The sequence below is a fragment of the Marmota monax genome, unplaced genomic scaffold (genome assembly GCF_021218885.2).
Source record: "Marmota monax isolate L192 unplaced genomic scaffold, Marmota_monax_Labrador192_F-V1.1 WCK01_AAM20220418_F8-fsc00036, whole genome shotgun sequence".
Classification (NCBI taxonomy): domain Eukaryota; kingdom Metazoa; phylum Chordata; class Mammalia; order Rodentia; family Sciuridae; genus Marmota; species Marmota monax.
This window is the reverse complement of record NW_026694491.1, coordinates 13,440,313-13,458,526: the sequence shown is the minus strand read 5'-3', so window position 1 is coordinate 13,458,526 and position 18,214 is coordinate 13,440,313. Positions and strand designations below refer to the sequence as shown.

General features: G+C 33.3%; 1 protein-coding gene across 2 annotated transcripts in view; it reads right to left on the bottom strand.

Moving 5' to 3' along the window:
• Window positions 1-376: 376 nt before the first annotated feature.
• The window catches only part of Rassf9 (Ras association domain family member 9), a 36,806-nt gene continuing 18,968 nt past the window's right edge, over window positions 377-18,214 (bottom strand). For both annotated transcript variants that reach the window (XM_046419369.2, XM_046419368.2), the window contains one exon: window positions 377-3,424. In XM_046419369.2, the coding sequence (XP_046275325.1) occupies window positions 2,164-3,408 (1,245 nt within the window). In that variant the 5' untranslated portion in view covers window positions 3,409-3,424 and the 3' untranslated portion in view covers window positions 377-2,163. The remainder of the gene's footprint in view (window positions 3,425-18,214) is intronic.

The window sequence follows — 18,214 nt, the reverse complement described above, 5'->3', positions numbered from 1 at the left end:
CCTTTAACCAAGAGTTTTAAACATTGTTTACTGTAAAATATAGAACAATTGACTTTTAGAATGCATTATTGTACTTAGCAATATAAAAGCAGAAGTTAATTCTGTTTTTGAAACGAAATTATTTTTCCTGTTTTATTTCCTTTCAGAACCTCTTCTGAATTCAAGTAACTAGTGAGATTACATAAGGAGATAGGCAGTGTTCCTCTATTTTCTCACTAAACACAAGAGTAATCCAAAGGGATTACTTTCACTGTAAGAAAACAACTTTACAATGGGGTTATCACTTATAGTGATCTGAATTTAATCCCTAGCAGTGAACAATGAATATGTCAATAGCTTAACATTTTGTTTAATGATTTAATAGCTACTAGACAGGTAAAGTTTCCTTTCACAGGTGATTTATTTGATTATTTCTTTAAAAAAAAAGCTCATGTTAGCATTATTAGTTAGTGTTTATCATTATTTCCATAGAATCTAAATTCCTATCTTGTCAGCCAACTTCAAATATGGCTGACAAAAACCTTGGTACAAGAAATGATAACAGATGTTCCTGAAAATTGTAACACTATGGAAATTCTAAATAATTTCTCAAAAGTTGGGTGGAAAACTGAGGGAGGAAGGAATGAAAGAACAAGATAAGAAAATTTCAGCGATAGAATTGTTAAAAATCAAATTCTTTCAAATTTAAAAGTGGGAACAAAAGGAAAGAATACTGAGTTAAAACCTGCAGCACTATCATATGAATAAAAGGGAAGAAATGGGAATCTTAACCAATATCCACAAATTAGAATAACATTTCTACTTATATACCCTGACATGTAGGGCAAATGTCAGCTAAAAAAAAATAAAATAAACTGCAGAAGGACTCAGTTAATAGTACAAAAAATGATAAAACTGTTTTGCATATGATTACCTCCCATGTTCACTGTCAGGGAGGAAGGGAGCAATCGAATCAGGAAAGGAGGAAAGAAAGGCAGGCAGCAGGCAGAGGAGAAGTGAGGAAGGAAAGAAGGACAGGAGGGAGAAAATATATCTCTAATTAAAATCAGGCAACCAAATGTAGCCTGGCACTATAATGACTGTCGGTCAAGATAGAACCTAAAAAATCCATTCAATTCACAGATTTTTACTAGAATGCTTGGGATGGTGCTAGTGCTTTTTTAAATACCTAGCTTCTTTTAAGCACCTTAGATAAAGTACTACAAAGACAATTTTGTTGATAGTATAAGTCAACAAAGACCAGAATAAGTCTTTTTATCACGTGAGTTTCCCTCTTTATGTTCAGAGACAAATGCTAATAATTTTGGTATACAAAACACTATTTTATCCATTTGAGGAACACTAAATTTTTATCATTTCAACTTTATTGCTTCAACTTAGGTAAATAGAGAATAAAGAAATAATACTATGACTCTTTGATTTCTTCTCTGACACATACATCACTCAAAGAATGAACACGTACAAAACATTGGTTTTATTATTTATAAGACCTAGATTACCAGACAGCAAAAGCCAATGTATAACTCTTAATATAAGTTTCTTTAGAAAAGTCGCTGTTTGTATGCAGTGCTTGGCCTGGACTCATCTAGACCCACTCTGATCCTCTGCCATGACTTACACATGTCCCAAGAGCCACCTGTTGCATAGGGTTAAATAGATAGAAGGGTAGAGGAAATGGCAGACATGATATGTTATAAAATCTAAATATTAAAAGAACTAAAATTTGAATGAATGCAGTTACAACATAATAGCTGTTATATAATTCACAGATTTAAACATTCTAACTATAAAATGTTGAAAAAGATATTACAACACATTTTAATTTTACTTCTTCATGCGTACAGTTTCAATATTTTGTGTGATTTGAGAATTGTTTTAACATTTATATAATTCACTTTCTATAGAAGCTATAGGAGGTTATCAATTAATTCCCATTAAATAAGCTAGATCTGCTGCATTCCTAATAAATAGTTCACTGCTTGAACCTATGATAATTAAAGGTACATTGGAATCTTATACCAAAAACAAAAAAAAAAACAATCTCACTAGTTTGTATTAATGACTGAATACCTTAACATGATTTATTCATTTTTAGTAGTTATATTTAAAATAGTTTCCACAAACATGAGCAGTATTAAAGCAAGTCAGAAAGAACCATTTGAATTATGTAGACAGCAATAACACATCTCCTACAGTTGTTTCTGAGTCCTGACTGTGGTTGGAGCTGATGCCAGTGTCCGAGTCTGTGTCATTTGTATACGTGTTAAATGCCCCTTGAGTAAAGGGAGGAGCCTCCCCACTGCTGCTGGCAACCTCGGATTCCTTCCCTCTGTTTTCCTTTAACTGGCAGCCATCTTTGTTGCTAATGTGAAGCAAATTGAGTTCCTTGGCTAGGAGTTCATATTCTTTTGCTTTCATCTGAAGCAGTGAGTCACTGTATTTAATCTCTTTCTGGATGCCACTCAAATGAGAGTGGATTTTCAAACCCGCTTTCATGCTTTTCTCCAAATCACCCTTGACACTTTCTAAATTAGGGCTTTCCAGTTCACTAGCAGCTGCCCCTTCTGCATCTTCACCTATTTCGATGCAAACATTTTTTGCCTCCTTTTCTATTTCAGCAGAGAGCTTATCAATGAGCACTCTGTAATATTTCAGTCGTTCTTCCAGCTGTACAATTCCATCCCTTTCACTCAGGTCTTCCAGAATCTGGTTTTCCTCATACGGCGAGTCTAGCTTTTGCTCAGCTTCACTGAAACTGGGCATGAGATACGCATCCTGGACATAATTTTCCTCATCATTTTCTACCCGATCGAGGTGGAACTTAGCTTCACACTTTTCAATTTCCAGATCCAGCTCTTTCATTCTCTGGACTTGCTGGTGAATAGTATGATCCTGGGAGATAATCAGATGAACTAATGTCTCCATATTTTCTCGGTCATGAGAAACTGTGTCCTGCTTAATTTTAGCCAGTTTCCGAAAAGTTTTTCTGACTATTCTTTTTTGTTTGTCTGGTGGCAATGTCTTCATGTAATTTGCTGGGCTGAGCTCCCACAGTTTCTCTGTGTTTTGCACTAATTTTGTCTCAGCTGTCCTCCACAAAGGAAGTGGAAGAAAAGCATCAGCTTTAACCAAAACAAATTGCATATTAGGCTGCTCATCTCCCCATGCTTTCCAGAGCTTCAGGATTCTGGTTAGTGGAGGAAGAGCCCTTTCTGAGCCTCTCCACTTCTCTATGATGCAGTAGTCACTGGGCTTCCCCAGCAGAAATCGTTTATCCCCAAATGCCATCTCATGTTCCTCCAGCAGAGCCTGGATGACATCAGCAGAGGTGGTGCGTTTAGTTAATCCACAGACAATCTTCTCTTCTTGGCAAACCCAAACCACAATTTCCTTCTCTTCCGAATCCATGTCTTTAGTTGGAGATCTGAAAGAAAAACAAAGTACCTTATATTTCTGTCATCACACATGTGTAAACTCACAAAGACAATCTAACATTAATACCCTTTCTAGATTTTGCACTTAATGAGAGATGCACTTTGAGGTCGTGACTACATAAAAATCAGAAGACTTAATCCCAGAAAAGAAGAACAACAAGAAGAAGGGGGTGTGGGTTGGCAGGGGGGTGGGGAAGGAAAAGGGGGAAGGGAGGAGGAGGAAGAACATCACCAACAACTGTGGAAAGTATCTTCGTTTTTTTTTTTTAAATGTCCTAGTGGGTCATGGAAAGAGCAAATTATCATGAAAGACAATTGAAGCTATGTTTATTTGTCTTTAGAAGTTAACCACAGTATATCCACAGTCAGATTTGTTAGAGTTAAGGCAGTAATTGGAGAGGAGATGAATAAGAGGAAATAAAATGAGCCCACTTTTGCTGAAGACTAAAAACTGAAGAAGGATCACAAAAACAGGAAGGAAGGAGATGATACTAGATGATATTGGATCATAAAATCAAAAACAGTCCAATATTGAAACCAGTGATTCTTTCATTCAGGAAGTGTTTATTATATGCCATTATGTGCCAGACATGTCTGCAGATACTAAATATATAGTAATACACAGAGGATAAGAGCACAGACATGGATATGTAACTAATATAGTATCAGATAGTGGTAAATGCTATGAAGAAAACTGACTAGGATGAAGGGATAGAAAATGTCTTGGAAGAACAAGAGCTCTACTTAGAGAGCTTAGGAGAGACTTCTCTATGGAGGTGACATTTAATTAGGAACATAAAGGAATTAATCAGAAACCTAAGGGAAGAATTCCAGGAAGAGACCACAGAAATAAGTGCATCCAGTTTTAATGGGAAGCCCGAAAAGTAGGACCCTGACCTTGTGTATATTTTTCATGTATCTGGTTTCTGCTTGTTGAATGAACTCACTTCTCAGAGGAGGACATACAGTCAATCAACAAGTACATGAAAAAATGCTCACCATCTCTAGCTGTCAGAGAAATGCAAATCAAAACCACCCTAAGATACCATCTCACTCCAGTAAGATTGGCAGCCATTATGAAGTCAAACAACAAGTGCTGGCGAGGATGTGGGGAAAAGGGTACACTTGTACATTGCTGGTGGGACTGCAGATTGGTGCAGCCAATTTGGAAAGCAGTATGGAGATTTCTTGGAAAGCTGGGAATGGAGCCACCATTTGACCCAGCTATTCCCCTTCTTGGTCTATTCCCTAAAGACCTAAAAAGAGCATGCTACAGGGACACTGCTACATCGATGTTCATAGCAGCACAATTCACAATAGCAAGACTGTGGAACCAACCTAGATGCCCTTCAATAGACGAATGGATAAAAAAAAATGTGGCATTTATACACAATGGAGTATTACTCTGCATTAAAAAATGACAAAATCATAGAATTTGCAGGGAAATGGATGGCATTAGAGCAGATTATGCTAAGTGAAGCTAGCCAATCCCTAAAAAACAAATGCCAAATGTCTTCTTTGATATAAGGAGAGTAACTAAGATCAGAGTAGGGACGAAGAGCAGGAGAAGAAGATTAACATTTAACAGGGATGAGAGGTGGGAGGGAAAGGGAGAGAGAAGGGAAATTGCATGGAAATGGAAGGAGACCCTTAGGGTTATACAGTGGAGGGGGTAGAGAGAGAGGAGGGGAGGGGAGGGGAGAGGTGGGGAGGGGGGAGGGTGGAGGATGGGAAAGGCAGCGGAGCACAACAGACACTAGTATGGCAATATGTAAATCAATGGATGTGTAACTGATGTGATTCTGCAATCTGTGTATGGGGTGAAGGTGGGAGTTCATAACCCACTTGAATCAAAGTGTGGAATATGATATGTCAAGAAATTTGTAATGTTTTGAACAACCAACAATAAAAAATTAAAAAAAAATAAATAAATAAAAAGAAAAATAGAGGGAGGAGGGCTAAGTTGGAAGCTTATTGAAGCAGTCTAGAAGAAAGATAATGTTATCTTGGAGCAGAATTTTATCAATGAACATAGTAGGAAGGGGGCAGAGTTGGAACATACATATACATATTGTTTTGATAGTACTTTCTCTTATAAAAACTGGGAGAGGATGCATTAGTCTGTTTTCTATTATCACAACAGAATACCCGAGACAACCTATTTTATCAAAAAAAAAAAAAAAAAAAAAAAGAAGAGGTTATTTTGGAGGTGCAAGGTCTAGACTCTGTATCTGATAATGGTCTTGTTTACAGACTTGGGAGATGGCACAGAACATCACATGGCAAGAGATGGCAAGCTTGCACGTGTATATGTATTCTCTCTCTTTCTTTTCTTATAAAGCCACTAAAATAAAATCATGGTAACTTGACCACAATGACTTTATTTAATCCTAATTACTTTCCAATGACTCATCTCTGGCATCATGAATGGAATCAGCTTCCACTTTCTAAATACAATTAGCACATGGCATTGAGATTAACCTACTGCCTGAAGTTTTGGGGGACAAACCATATTCAAGTGACAATGCTGAGGAGAAAAATAGTTTTCTAGAGGGAAAAACAGTTTCCTTGAGTAAGAGAAGCAAGGAAGTGCCATGATTTCTAAGTCATTCTTATTGGAGAATTTGCAAGATCATACTTCCCATTGAGACTAGAAATGAAACTGATTATGTCTTTCATAATAGGTTTTGCTAAGAAACAAAAGAGGTGAAATAAATTATACTCCAATATGATTTATGCTGACATAAGATGTTTTGAGTAGAAACTGTCTTCTTGTAAAAGTTAAGTCAAACTCATTTATTGCTTTATTTATATAATATCCTCAAAGCATATGACTCCATGAAGCACACACTGAAGATGATTTTCCTAGTTTCTAGAATTTTTTCACCACTAAGAATTTATAGGGCTTATATTTTAGTAGCAATAGTGACTGATCTTATGTTATCACATTTATTTTGAATGAGCTAATTATTATACTTACTCCTGAGGTGAAAACAAAGTGACTACTAAAGGGGGAAGAATAAATCAACACCACCAAGAAATATAAAAGATTAGGTCTAGCTCCTAATGAAGAGCATCCAGTAAAATTTAGCCACTTTATAAGTGGTTACTCACAATCCACACTGAGTTGTTAATGTTCTCTTACACAATGTTTTGCATTCAATGACTCAGAATGTGATGATAATCTATTTTGAAGTAAGTGTGGTATTGGGACAATGTTTGTAATTCTTCATTTGATGATTCTTAACAGTAAAAAAATGAGGTTAAATTATTTTTTATGTTCTAAAAATAGTACAATAGTACAAAAACATTACATTAAAATGTTCTAAACAAAAATAAACATGTTCTCAAAGGAACTGATACCAACTACTCTCTGTATTATGGATACATTGCATAAATTAGCTCTAAGTAAATCCTCACTTTGATATATTTTAATCATTGTATGCAATATTCAAAATTACTATAAATTGTTTTTTATCATTTAATTAGGCATAAACTTATTTGGATGATTTGAAAAGCAGTACTCAAACTCTGTATTTACTGCATGTTAAATTCAAACTAATTTCATATGAACTTTTCATAAATAATAGTGAAATTAAATTAAAAATCAAAATTAAATATCAACCTTAGATAATGATGCTATTAGCTGTTGTGTTTAAACCAAAGACATCTTTATGCTATTTTTTAGTGCTTAGGGATAAACTCTTAAAAAAAAAGTCCTATTAAAATATACATCATTGAAGATTTTCACTATCAAATAGAAAGCATTTAAAATATTCTAGGCACTGTTCTCAGTTCTTGTATATATTAAGTTATTTAGTCACAACCATTCTGTATTGTAGTTAATAACATTAATCTCATGTACCTATTAGGAAACTCTGGGGATGTTAGCAATTTGCCTAAGGTCACACAGTAGTACTGGTGAGGATTCAAATTCAATCAAGAAAATAGGTTCCAGGGTCTACAGTCCTAACCGATATACTGTAAAAGCAAATTTATAAATGTGATGATTTATTTAGGCACATGGATTTAATTGGAAAAAAACTACTTTTTAAAAGAACTTTATCACATAAATTGTGACAGCAATGAAAGTAGAGTGTCCCCTTAGAGTACTCAGCTGGTCAGGGAAGGACTTCTCCCAGTGGCCAGTCATGGAAGAATGTATCCCTGAATATGTTGCCTTCTGTGCCTTTGAAAAACCATAATATTGTTCCTAAGCTGATTCGGTAATAAAATTTTTCTGAGTGGTCTTGACATCTTCTTTAGTTGAGGAATCTCTCATATATTCAAAAGTCCTTCCTGTTGTCTTCTCAGAGTAGTCTTCGTGTCTTGTTCTTTTCTATGGGGGGGAGAAGGCCATCAGTTGTGGATCTATAGCTACGGATGACACATGACTTAAATTCTTAACCCCCTGCACTAGAAATTTGAACCTTCAGCAGCAGTGACCTTTTGAATAGTAGAATAACAATATTTGTATATGTGGCAATTTCCTGATACTTATTCCAATTAGAATGCTTCCTGCTCTGTAAGGACCACATTTCTTGTATATATTGCCTCCCCTAGAGGCCTGCTAGTTTTCAACTCCTGTAGATAAGTAGCACTATGGTCATGATGCACAGCCAAGAAACATGTGATTAATTCCATGTTACATATGAGACAACTGATGCCTTTATTAAAAACCTCACAATCTCATTGGCTCCAGGTCTTTCTTTTTAAGTTTTTAGAAGTCTATACAGAGTCCTCACATATTCAGGTCAGCTATTACTACATATTTTCTAGAATTTTTACAATGATCACTCAAACCAAGTAATTTTCCAAACTTCTGTTATTTGAGGGAACACATTTAAAAGTAATGACCATTCATTACAGAATTTAGGCAGTAAATCTCCCACAACTAGCATATGCTTCATCATGTCTAGAGTCTATTTTATAGCATGCTTAGGAGTTTGAAAACTATAGTTATTTTATAATATGGCTCTGACTTTCTGTCTATTCAATCAACAAATATCCTCTGAGCACCTCCTCTGTGGCTGGTACTGTCATGAGAAATGTGCATGGTACAGACACATATGATTTATGGGACAGTATCTTTGGCATATTGTAGGAAACAGGGATATGGTTGGGAAGGTAACATTTCATTTAATTTCAGTTCCAGTGCTAAGTTTCTTGTTATATTAGTGATGCCCTAATGCTAGACTGACAGACTGGAGGTCCTCAGCATATTTAATAAAGTAAAAAAAATCAATAAAAATATAAAAAGGAGAGAAAATAAATATTCTTCAAAATTAAGCTGATTTAGAAATAATAAATCACCATTCCTTTAAAGAAATAATAGTTTTTATTTGACCACAGCCCCCAAGAAAACCTAATCATCTGGGGTGAGTAAAATAATTTAACATTAGAATTGGGACTAAATAAGATAGATGTTCCTTTCCCAACCTTTGAAAGTGTACTTCTAGTAAAAGTAGTGACATCTATAAACACACATGTAACAAAAGGTTAAAGATACAAACAGACCAGAAAATTTAGTTAGTCATGTAATATAATGTAATAAACAGTTCTTATCCAATGGATTCAGATCTATTGCTTGAGACACATACCTTCTGATTTTAATGCAACATATACAAACATCATCCCTGTTTTACAGATGAGAGAACTGAGACAAAGAATGACTAACAACTTGCCTAAAGTGACAAAGTTAGGAAGTAGGAACATTTCTTCCAGTTCTGGATTTGATGCTAGTCTAGTACTAATCCCTGAAAATATATTAGAATAACCTACCATCTTATAACAATTTCACAATTTATGAACAGATTACATGTCAATGGTTATTTTTAATTCATTAAGTATATGTTTTTCCCATAGAATTACTATTTCCCCAGCTATAATCAAAGTCCTGGTTTGAACACTTTTAGGTAAAATACAAGTATGCCTTCCTTTAACTGTACCATTCTTCTGTTTGAACATCTAGTCTAAATCCAAGTATTCAAAGTCCCATGTATCTGAGTCTTTAATAGTGAGGGAACAGGGACAAGGAGATTGATGATAGATGCTCAGGTTAATATGGACAGTGGCTCTGGAAGGGGTCCTCTGTTGAAACTCTGGGAAAGAGTAACCAATAGATGGACATCTTGTTGGGAGGTTATACAGAAATACAATAGCTATTTCCAAGTATAGGTTAGTTATAAGTTCACTGGTTTTAAAATAAAAGACTACATAGATTAAAGGATTCAAATGTAATAGTTCTGTGTTACAGATTAAAAACAATAAAAATTGTACATGTATAAGAATAAAGTGACCCTCATACTCAAATTTAATTCACACCAGTTAAATTTGGAATTTTAGCTTAATTGAATAACTGTTCACTCCTGTGATTTAAAAAATAGATATGAAATTTCATGTGCCAAAATCCAGTCAAGTCATGGTTTAAAAGTATAATACTTGCATTCCTAACATCTTATTATCCATGATGTTTCTTGGATAAACGATATGGCTAGAAAGATTTGAATCAGTTATCTACATGATCACATAGAACAAGAAAATTTACCAGATGTCTACTTTAAGCAGGCAAAAGTAACTAATAAATAACAATATTTATTTAAAATATTGCCTTGCATAATGTTAAGTAGTGTATCTTACATTTTGGTTTTAATTAACATACCATAATCAGTAATATAATGCAATGAAATTAATATTTTGAAAATTTGAAAAATATCATAGTTGTGTTTTGAACTGACTGTAACTAGCTTGTTTTTTAAAAAATGGCTAATAACAAAAAATTACACTTGTAGTCATATCTAAACTGATTCCCAGCAACACATAATTATTTCATGCAATTATCTTTTACTATGTTTTGGTAAATGAAAACTGAATTAAAAGTGATTTAAAATGTTATTCAACAGATTTTATTACAGATTCCAAACCCATTATCATAGAGGTATAATTATGTACCAAAAATTAATAACATTTCTTATGCACATAATATTCTTATATATGTGTTTTAATACTATATTTAATGTGATAATATTAAACATGGTTCTCAGAAATATTGTTTTGTAACTTAGCATACTTCTGTTGAATTTTATTTTAAAATTATCTATAATCATAATTTTTTGAAATTATTAATATGTATACTGAAGAAAATAAAGATTCATCATTTTATAGCATATACTCTTATTTAATTTGTTGACTTCTTTCTCTCCTCAACATTCATGAGATTCACTTGTAAATATATGCAAAAATAGTGAAAATAACCAAAGTTGAAATGTAAATTTTAAATGTCATATTAACCACCATTAACAGACATTTTGAATTAAGTTAATTTTTTCTAATCCCATGTACCAGCAACTATAATACTGCAATGTGCATGTATTTCACTAATATTTCCTTAAAAGACTGCTGCAAATATCAAGTAGAAAGAGTAAAACAGCTTTGTCCATTGTAAAAATATATGGTATAAATATAGATGTTTAACCACAATAACAAAATTATCAATATTATTACTTAGAGAAAGGTGTTTTTGTATTCTTACTCAGTAGCCTTCTTGAACTCACAACAGTAGTTAACGATACTATTTTACCAATATTTTCTAACCTATTCCATAATATTTTCTACCTTTTCAACCAATTTTTCTTTTGCATGTACACTACCAATATAACTCTGTATAGACATTTAGCATCATAAATATTTACTTTTTTTACTTTCCAAAATATTTTGCTTCATAAATGAACCAAGCATATTTTCCATCTTTCATTGACTTGTAACTCTCCGATTATGATTATTTGTTCTAATATGCATACTTCCTTGAAAAGAGATGTATATACCTGATTACTCTTCTACCATTTCATTGTTCATGTGTTTTCTTTTTGGAATATCTTTCATAAAATTAAGTGGATATATACACTAAATGAAATCTTAACAACTTCTGTAAGCCCAATTTGCGGTGGCTTTTCCATGTTCACTGTGAATTAATAGCATAAAACTGAATATGAGACTTTTTACATTGGTTTTATTATCATCAGGAGTTAAAAAAATTTCCTCCTTTAATAACTAATTTTAAGACTATACAAATCACTGAATGGAGTTACCTAACAATTAAAAATGCAATATTTGTACAATTAATAGTCTTTCAACATATCATCTATTACGTTATTAATATGCACAAAGCATCAGGGAATAAATTAACAATGTAAATCTTGAAGTTTTTAAGATAAAAAGTATCAGGTTTTGATACTGCAATGCCAAATTGAAAATCCAACAAAATAGGTATTTATAGAAAAGGAATTATGAATGAAGCCTAAGAAAATGAATATAAATGGATAAAATTCAGTCTTCTTCAGTCAGTTGTCCAGAGGAAAAAGGCATTGAAGTTACAATGCAAGAGAATCAATAAAAGAGCAGCATTCCTTTCTTGTATAAGGTAGACATTAAACTTTAACTAAAATTTGAGGTATAAATGCATGATAACGATTTCATAGTGATCCCACTTTCAAAATACTAAGAATATTAAAAATAATTAGTTTCCAAAACATACTTCGCAAACTCTGTACTTTTTGTGTTGTTTTTGTCAGGTCCCCTGGTCACAGTAAAGGAAAAGCTGACTAAAACATGCATGAGAAAAAAAAAGAATAATCGATTGCATTCTATAGATATGTATAAAAATATTCAGAACCCTGAATATATTTTTCAAAAAAAAAAACTACATTAACTATTCTTTCTTTCCTAAGCCAGCCTGGAAAATGAGATAGCAAATGCTACCATGCATAGGGATGATTCTCAGTGAAACACTTTCAGTGTTAGACTCTGTAGAATAAGACTTCATGCTTGAGGACAGGGGATGGAGGTTGGTCAGTTGTAGAGTGCTTGCCTAGCATGCATAAGGCCCTGAGTTTGATCTTTAGCACATGAACATGCCCATATGTACACACACACCCACACACCCACACACACAGACTTCATGCTTGGAAATCAGAGTTAGAACTTTTACATGCTCACATATTGTGGTGTCTGTGCCAGGAAACTGTGATTTGAATGATTGAATGATTGGAAGAATTAAGTAGTGTGAAGCTTTGGAAGCATATCAGTCCTGGCCAGCTACACAGACAAGTCTGTTCTTCCTTTTTATTACTATTACTATTACTATTACTTATTCTTTAAACTGAAGATTCTCTGTCATTCTCTACAAAGAGAGACTTAAACCTCAAGGAGATATTTGGTAATGTTTAGGCATTTCAGTTCTCAAGTCAGGCCTACAGGTATTGCTGGCATCTAATGGATAAAGGTCATTAATGTAGACAACCCACTCCATAGCTTTTAAGCCTGAGGTGAGGAAGAATTTCTGAAACTGTCATAAATTTCCTCTCTTCTGTATTGTTTTTGTCTGAAGCCCTGGTCACTGTAAAGAAAAATCTGACTAAAACATGCATGAGAGATAAATTAACAAATAAAAGGGAAAAAATACTGATCTTAGTTTAATATGAGTGTTGATGAAAGCAGACATTTAATAAAATATAGAAAGTTGTTTTGTTGTTATTTTTCATTAAATAGCCAATCTTCATGGTTGTTACTGTTGATCCAGCCCAATTGGACTCAGAGATGGTTCTAAGGAATATTGTTATTTACATTTCATTACTGTAAAAATACATACATCCAGAACAGGGCAATTTTTGTTCTAGAAAAACTCAGTTGACAGGATAGTAAATCTTCCTTCCTCACTAAGAAATAAAAACAGACCCAGAATAGAAGACAGAGACAAACCCACACCAATAGAGTCATCTTATTCTTGACAAAGTTGCCAAAAGCATATATTAAAAAAAAGACCGACTTTTAAACAATTGATTCTAGAGAAACTGGTTATCTATATTTAGAAGAATGAGAGGAAGCCCTTATCTCTCTGCATAAAATCCAATTCAAAATGGATCAAAGCCCTAGAAATCAAACTAGAAACAATGCAACCTCTACAAGAAAATGTAGGGTGAACACTCCAACATAGGCACATACAATGAGTTTCTCAACAGGACACCTAAAGCTCTGAAAAATAATGCCAAGAGTTAATAAATGGGATGGCATCAAATTAAAAGGCTTCTGCACTGCACAGGAAACAAATGTGCTAAGCGAGAACTCATAGAATGGGAAAAACACCTTTGTTAGCTACTCTTTTGACATAGAATTAATATCCAGAGTATACAAAGAAAACAAAAACTTAACAACAAAAATTATTGAAGGGGCAAAGGAACTAAACAGACTCTTCTTGAAATAAAAAAATACAAATGGCCAAGAAATATATGAAAATTGTTCAACATCATTAGCAATTAGGGAAATGCAACTCAGAACTACACTGAGTTTTCACCTCATTCTAGTCAGAATGGCAATCATCAAGAACACAAATAATAATAAATACTGAAGAGAATATGGGGGAAAGAAGAAACACTTTCACACTGTTGGTGGGATTATAAATTAGCACGACCACTGTGGAAATCAGTAAGAGGTTCCTTACGAAACTAAGAATAAAACCACCATATGACCCAACTATACCACTCCTTGGTATTTGTCCTAAAGGGACAGAAGGATAGAAGGGACAAGAAATAAAATAATTAAAGAATTAATTTTTATTGGTTCTTTTTAGTTATACATAGCATTAGGATTCATTTTGACCAAATTATAAAGCACAAAATATAATTTGTTCTAATTCAGTCCTCAGAACTTCCCCTTTTCCTCCTCTCCTTCCTGTTTCCTTTTCTCTACTAAAGAACTAAATTTAATTAAAGAATTAAAATCATCATACCATAGTAATAAATGCATACCTATGTTTATAGCATCAGAATTCATAATAGTCGAACTATGGAACCAGCCTGTGTATCCATCAATGGATGAATGAATAAAGAAAATTTGGGTTACATACACAATGGAGTTTTATTTAGCCATGAAGAAAACTGAAATTATGTCATTGGCAGGAAAAATGGAAGGAACTTGAGAACATTATGTTGAACAAAATAAGCCAAAGTCAGAAGGTCAAGGGTCATGTGTTTTATCCCATATGTGGAAACTAGAGAGAAAAAAAAGGAAAAGAAATGTGGGTAGGAGGAATTCCATGAAAATTAAAGGAAGATCAGTAGAGTAGAAGAAAAGGACTATGGGTGACAGGAGAGAAAGGAAAGGGTAAATTCTGGGGAATGATATTGGCCAAATTATATTGTGATGTTTTGTGCATATATGAATGTATGTACAAACAAATCCCACCATTATGTACAAATATAATGCGCCAACAAAAAATATGGGAAAGATTAAAATTAAAAAATGTTAAAAAATAGATTGGGTGAAAAGACATGTGGATGATATTGTGTGATGGGAATGGACAAAGACACTAGTGAAATGCCAGGGTGGTGGTGTGAGTTGGGTTTTAGCAGAATGGATTATCATTGCATCTTTCTCTTACTCCTTCCTTGTTATCCATTCTGCTCTGGATAGAAGGGACAAGAAAAGACTGGAGTTAAGAAGGCGGATTTCTAGGTGCTCAGTGTTTAGGGAAAGACAATACCTACAGTCTTTAGAGGACGAAAGAGAAATCCCCAGAGACAACTGTGAGTAATAATATAGAAATTAAAAATCTTCTCTCATTTAGTCATTGCTGGGTGAGTTGTACACATGAACAACAGGACCAGGTAAATCAAAGACAGCTTTGTGATACACTTAGCAGTAAAACTACCCAGAATATCACATAACCCTGCTTTGGTTGTTCAGAAGACAATCTGGAATCTAATACCATCTTAAAACCATTATGATTCACATGAATTGGGAAACAATTTTGTACACCTTCTCCCTCTTCCCCCCAAAATCTGGTGATTTGTGTCTTCTGATTGATAAAAGCAGAAGGTTACTAATAATCTACATTTTATCAGCCTCTGATTAAGGTAATATAGTGTCACAGAATGGTTTTATCCTTGCATTAGAATGTAAATGAATGCATTTCACAGCAAAGTTTCATCTCATAAGGAAATGAGAATTGTATTTCCAGTATTTTCTTAACTTATAATAAATTTCTTTAAAATTTTGAACTCAAGGATAAAGAGTGTGTTGTATATATGCACAATGGAGTCTTATTCAACCAGAGAGAAAAATACAATTATATCATTGGCATGAAAATAGATGGAACTTGAGAGTATTATATAAGCAAAATGAGCCAGACTCAAGACAGTCAAGGGTCAGTTTTTCTTTCATATGAAAGCTAAAGTGAAAAAAAATGGGACAAAATGGGAGAGTGTCATGCAAATAGAAGGGAGACCAGAAACATAAATGATGGAGACCAGGAGAGAAAGGAGGCAAGAAAAAGGAGAGGGGCTGGAGTTTTGACTCAGTGGTAGAGCACTTGCTGATCATGTGTGAGGCACTGGGTTCGATTCTCAGCACCGCATATAAATACGTTGATTAAATAAAGGTCCATCAACAACTAAAACAAATTTTAAAAAAAAATTTAAAAAAATAAAAAGAAAAGGTGCTAAGGCACCAAATTATTTTATATGTGTATATAAATATGTTACAATGAATCCCACTATTATATAAAATATTAATGTACCAATTAAAAGTAAATTTAAAATTTTTGTCTCAATCTCATGTACTCCTTAGTAGATATAAGCTATTTTACCATGTTATTACTATACAATTTGAAGTCTTAGCAAGGAACTAAAACAGAATTAGTACAACCTTAAGTCATTTATCAGTATCCATAGAGCTTGATTTCAAGACCCCTCCTCACAAGGAACCAAAATCTAAGGATGCCCAGGTTACCTATACACATCTTCCCATATAATTTGAATCATTTCTAGACCACTGGTATTATATTATAAAATGCAACCATGTAAATGTCTGTTATGGTGTCTTGTTTGGAGAATAATGACATAAGAAAAAGAAAGAGGTGTACATGTCAGTACAAATGCAAGTCTTTTTCTGATATTTTCAATTTATAGTTGACACCAGAAATAGGGAAACCTCACCTGGAGAATTGAATGCATATTATTCATCTATATGTTCTAATATTCTGATAAATGCAATGCAAAATAATTTTAATGACAAAAATAAAAATTAAGGAATAATCTGATATAGCAAGAAAAATATTTTAAAGACTCAGAAAACAGTCATATTTTTAAAGGAGAATATAAATGACTATGACAGTTATGAAAACCTTTCCAAGACAGTCCCTTCTTCAGAACATTTCTCCAAAACAAATCACAGAGTATCATGATGAATGAGGACAAGCTGACTGACCCCTTTAACACTTCACTGTACATAGATATAATTTTTAAAACATGTCAGCAAATAATGCTTAGAATTTACTTCACAATGCCAGATTCAAAATGATAATATGAAGGAGAGCCATACAATAATAGACGAGGTCTGACTTCAGTGTATTTATTTCAGGCTCAAATGTGGTGATAATTTGTAGAAATTCACGTTGCTTTAAGTAAATAATCTAATAAATTAAAGAGAATAGATGAGTTTGAGAAAAGAACAAGTTCACTAAATTATTTTTAAGCTCTATGCCCAAGGTTGTACAGTGGTATTGTAATTTACAAACCTAGCTGTATTTTAATTATGAAGTTTCAAGTGTTTAGGATGCCATAAATAATCAGTTATGATGCTGAAGAGTTAAATGAAATGACACAGTTATTTCAAACCGAAATACCAGATTTCTAAATTTGATAGTACATTTTTCTAAGAATCATAGTCTACCATAATGCAATTATAATTAATCTAATAAACTAATTATAATTTCATTATTATTATATAATATATCAATATATAGTTGTGTAGAACATGACCAATTGGCTTCCCAATAAAAGGAAAGGATGATTCAAAAATAAACAAATTTAGAAATGAAATTGGTAAAATATATACTTAAATCTTTCATTTTTTAAAGAAAGTTTGTACGTAAGTCAAAGTAATCGATATAAGTTAGTTTACCTCCAAATAAACTGTCCATTTTTAATTATAGCATATGAATGAATTATTATAATTTGCTTCAACATTCAATTTTAATGGAACTTTAGTTTTACAAAATGTGCTTGAGTACTCAGGAAAAAAAAAAAAAGGAAGGTTAAAAAAAAAATATCTTGATATCCAGGGCATTTTTCTATAGCTGGGAAGGGAAAATAAGATGTTTAGAGAAAGAGATTTTAAAAGCTCAAGACTATATTAAACACTGTAAGTAATGAGATACACTCTGAACAAATGTGTTATAAAAGTTATGAAAAGATAAATAATAAATTGTATTAAATAATCAAAAGACATAGAAGTTGACTCAAATGGAACCATCATTTGACCCAGCTATCCCACTCCTAGGTTTATACCCAAAAGACTTAGAAACAGCATACTACAGGGACAGAGCCATATCAATGTTTACAGCAATACAATTCATAAGAGCTAAATAGTGGAACCAACCTAGATGCCCTTCAGTAGATGAATGGCTAGGGAAAATTTGGTATATGTACACAATGGAACATAACTCAGCATTAAAAGAGAATAAAATCATGACATTTGCAGGTAAATGGATGGAGTTGGAGAACATAATGTAAAATGAAGTAAGCCAATCCCAAAGAATCAAAGGCCAAATGTTTTCTTTGATATGAGGATGCTGACTCAAAATGGCCATGAGGGGAGCATGGGAGGAATGGAGGACCTTTAGATAGGGCAAAGGGAAAGGAGGGGAAGGGAGGGGGCAAGGTGGTAGGAATAATGGTGGAATGAGTTAGACATCATTACCCTAAATCCTGTATGAAGACATGAAT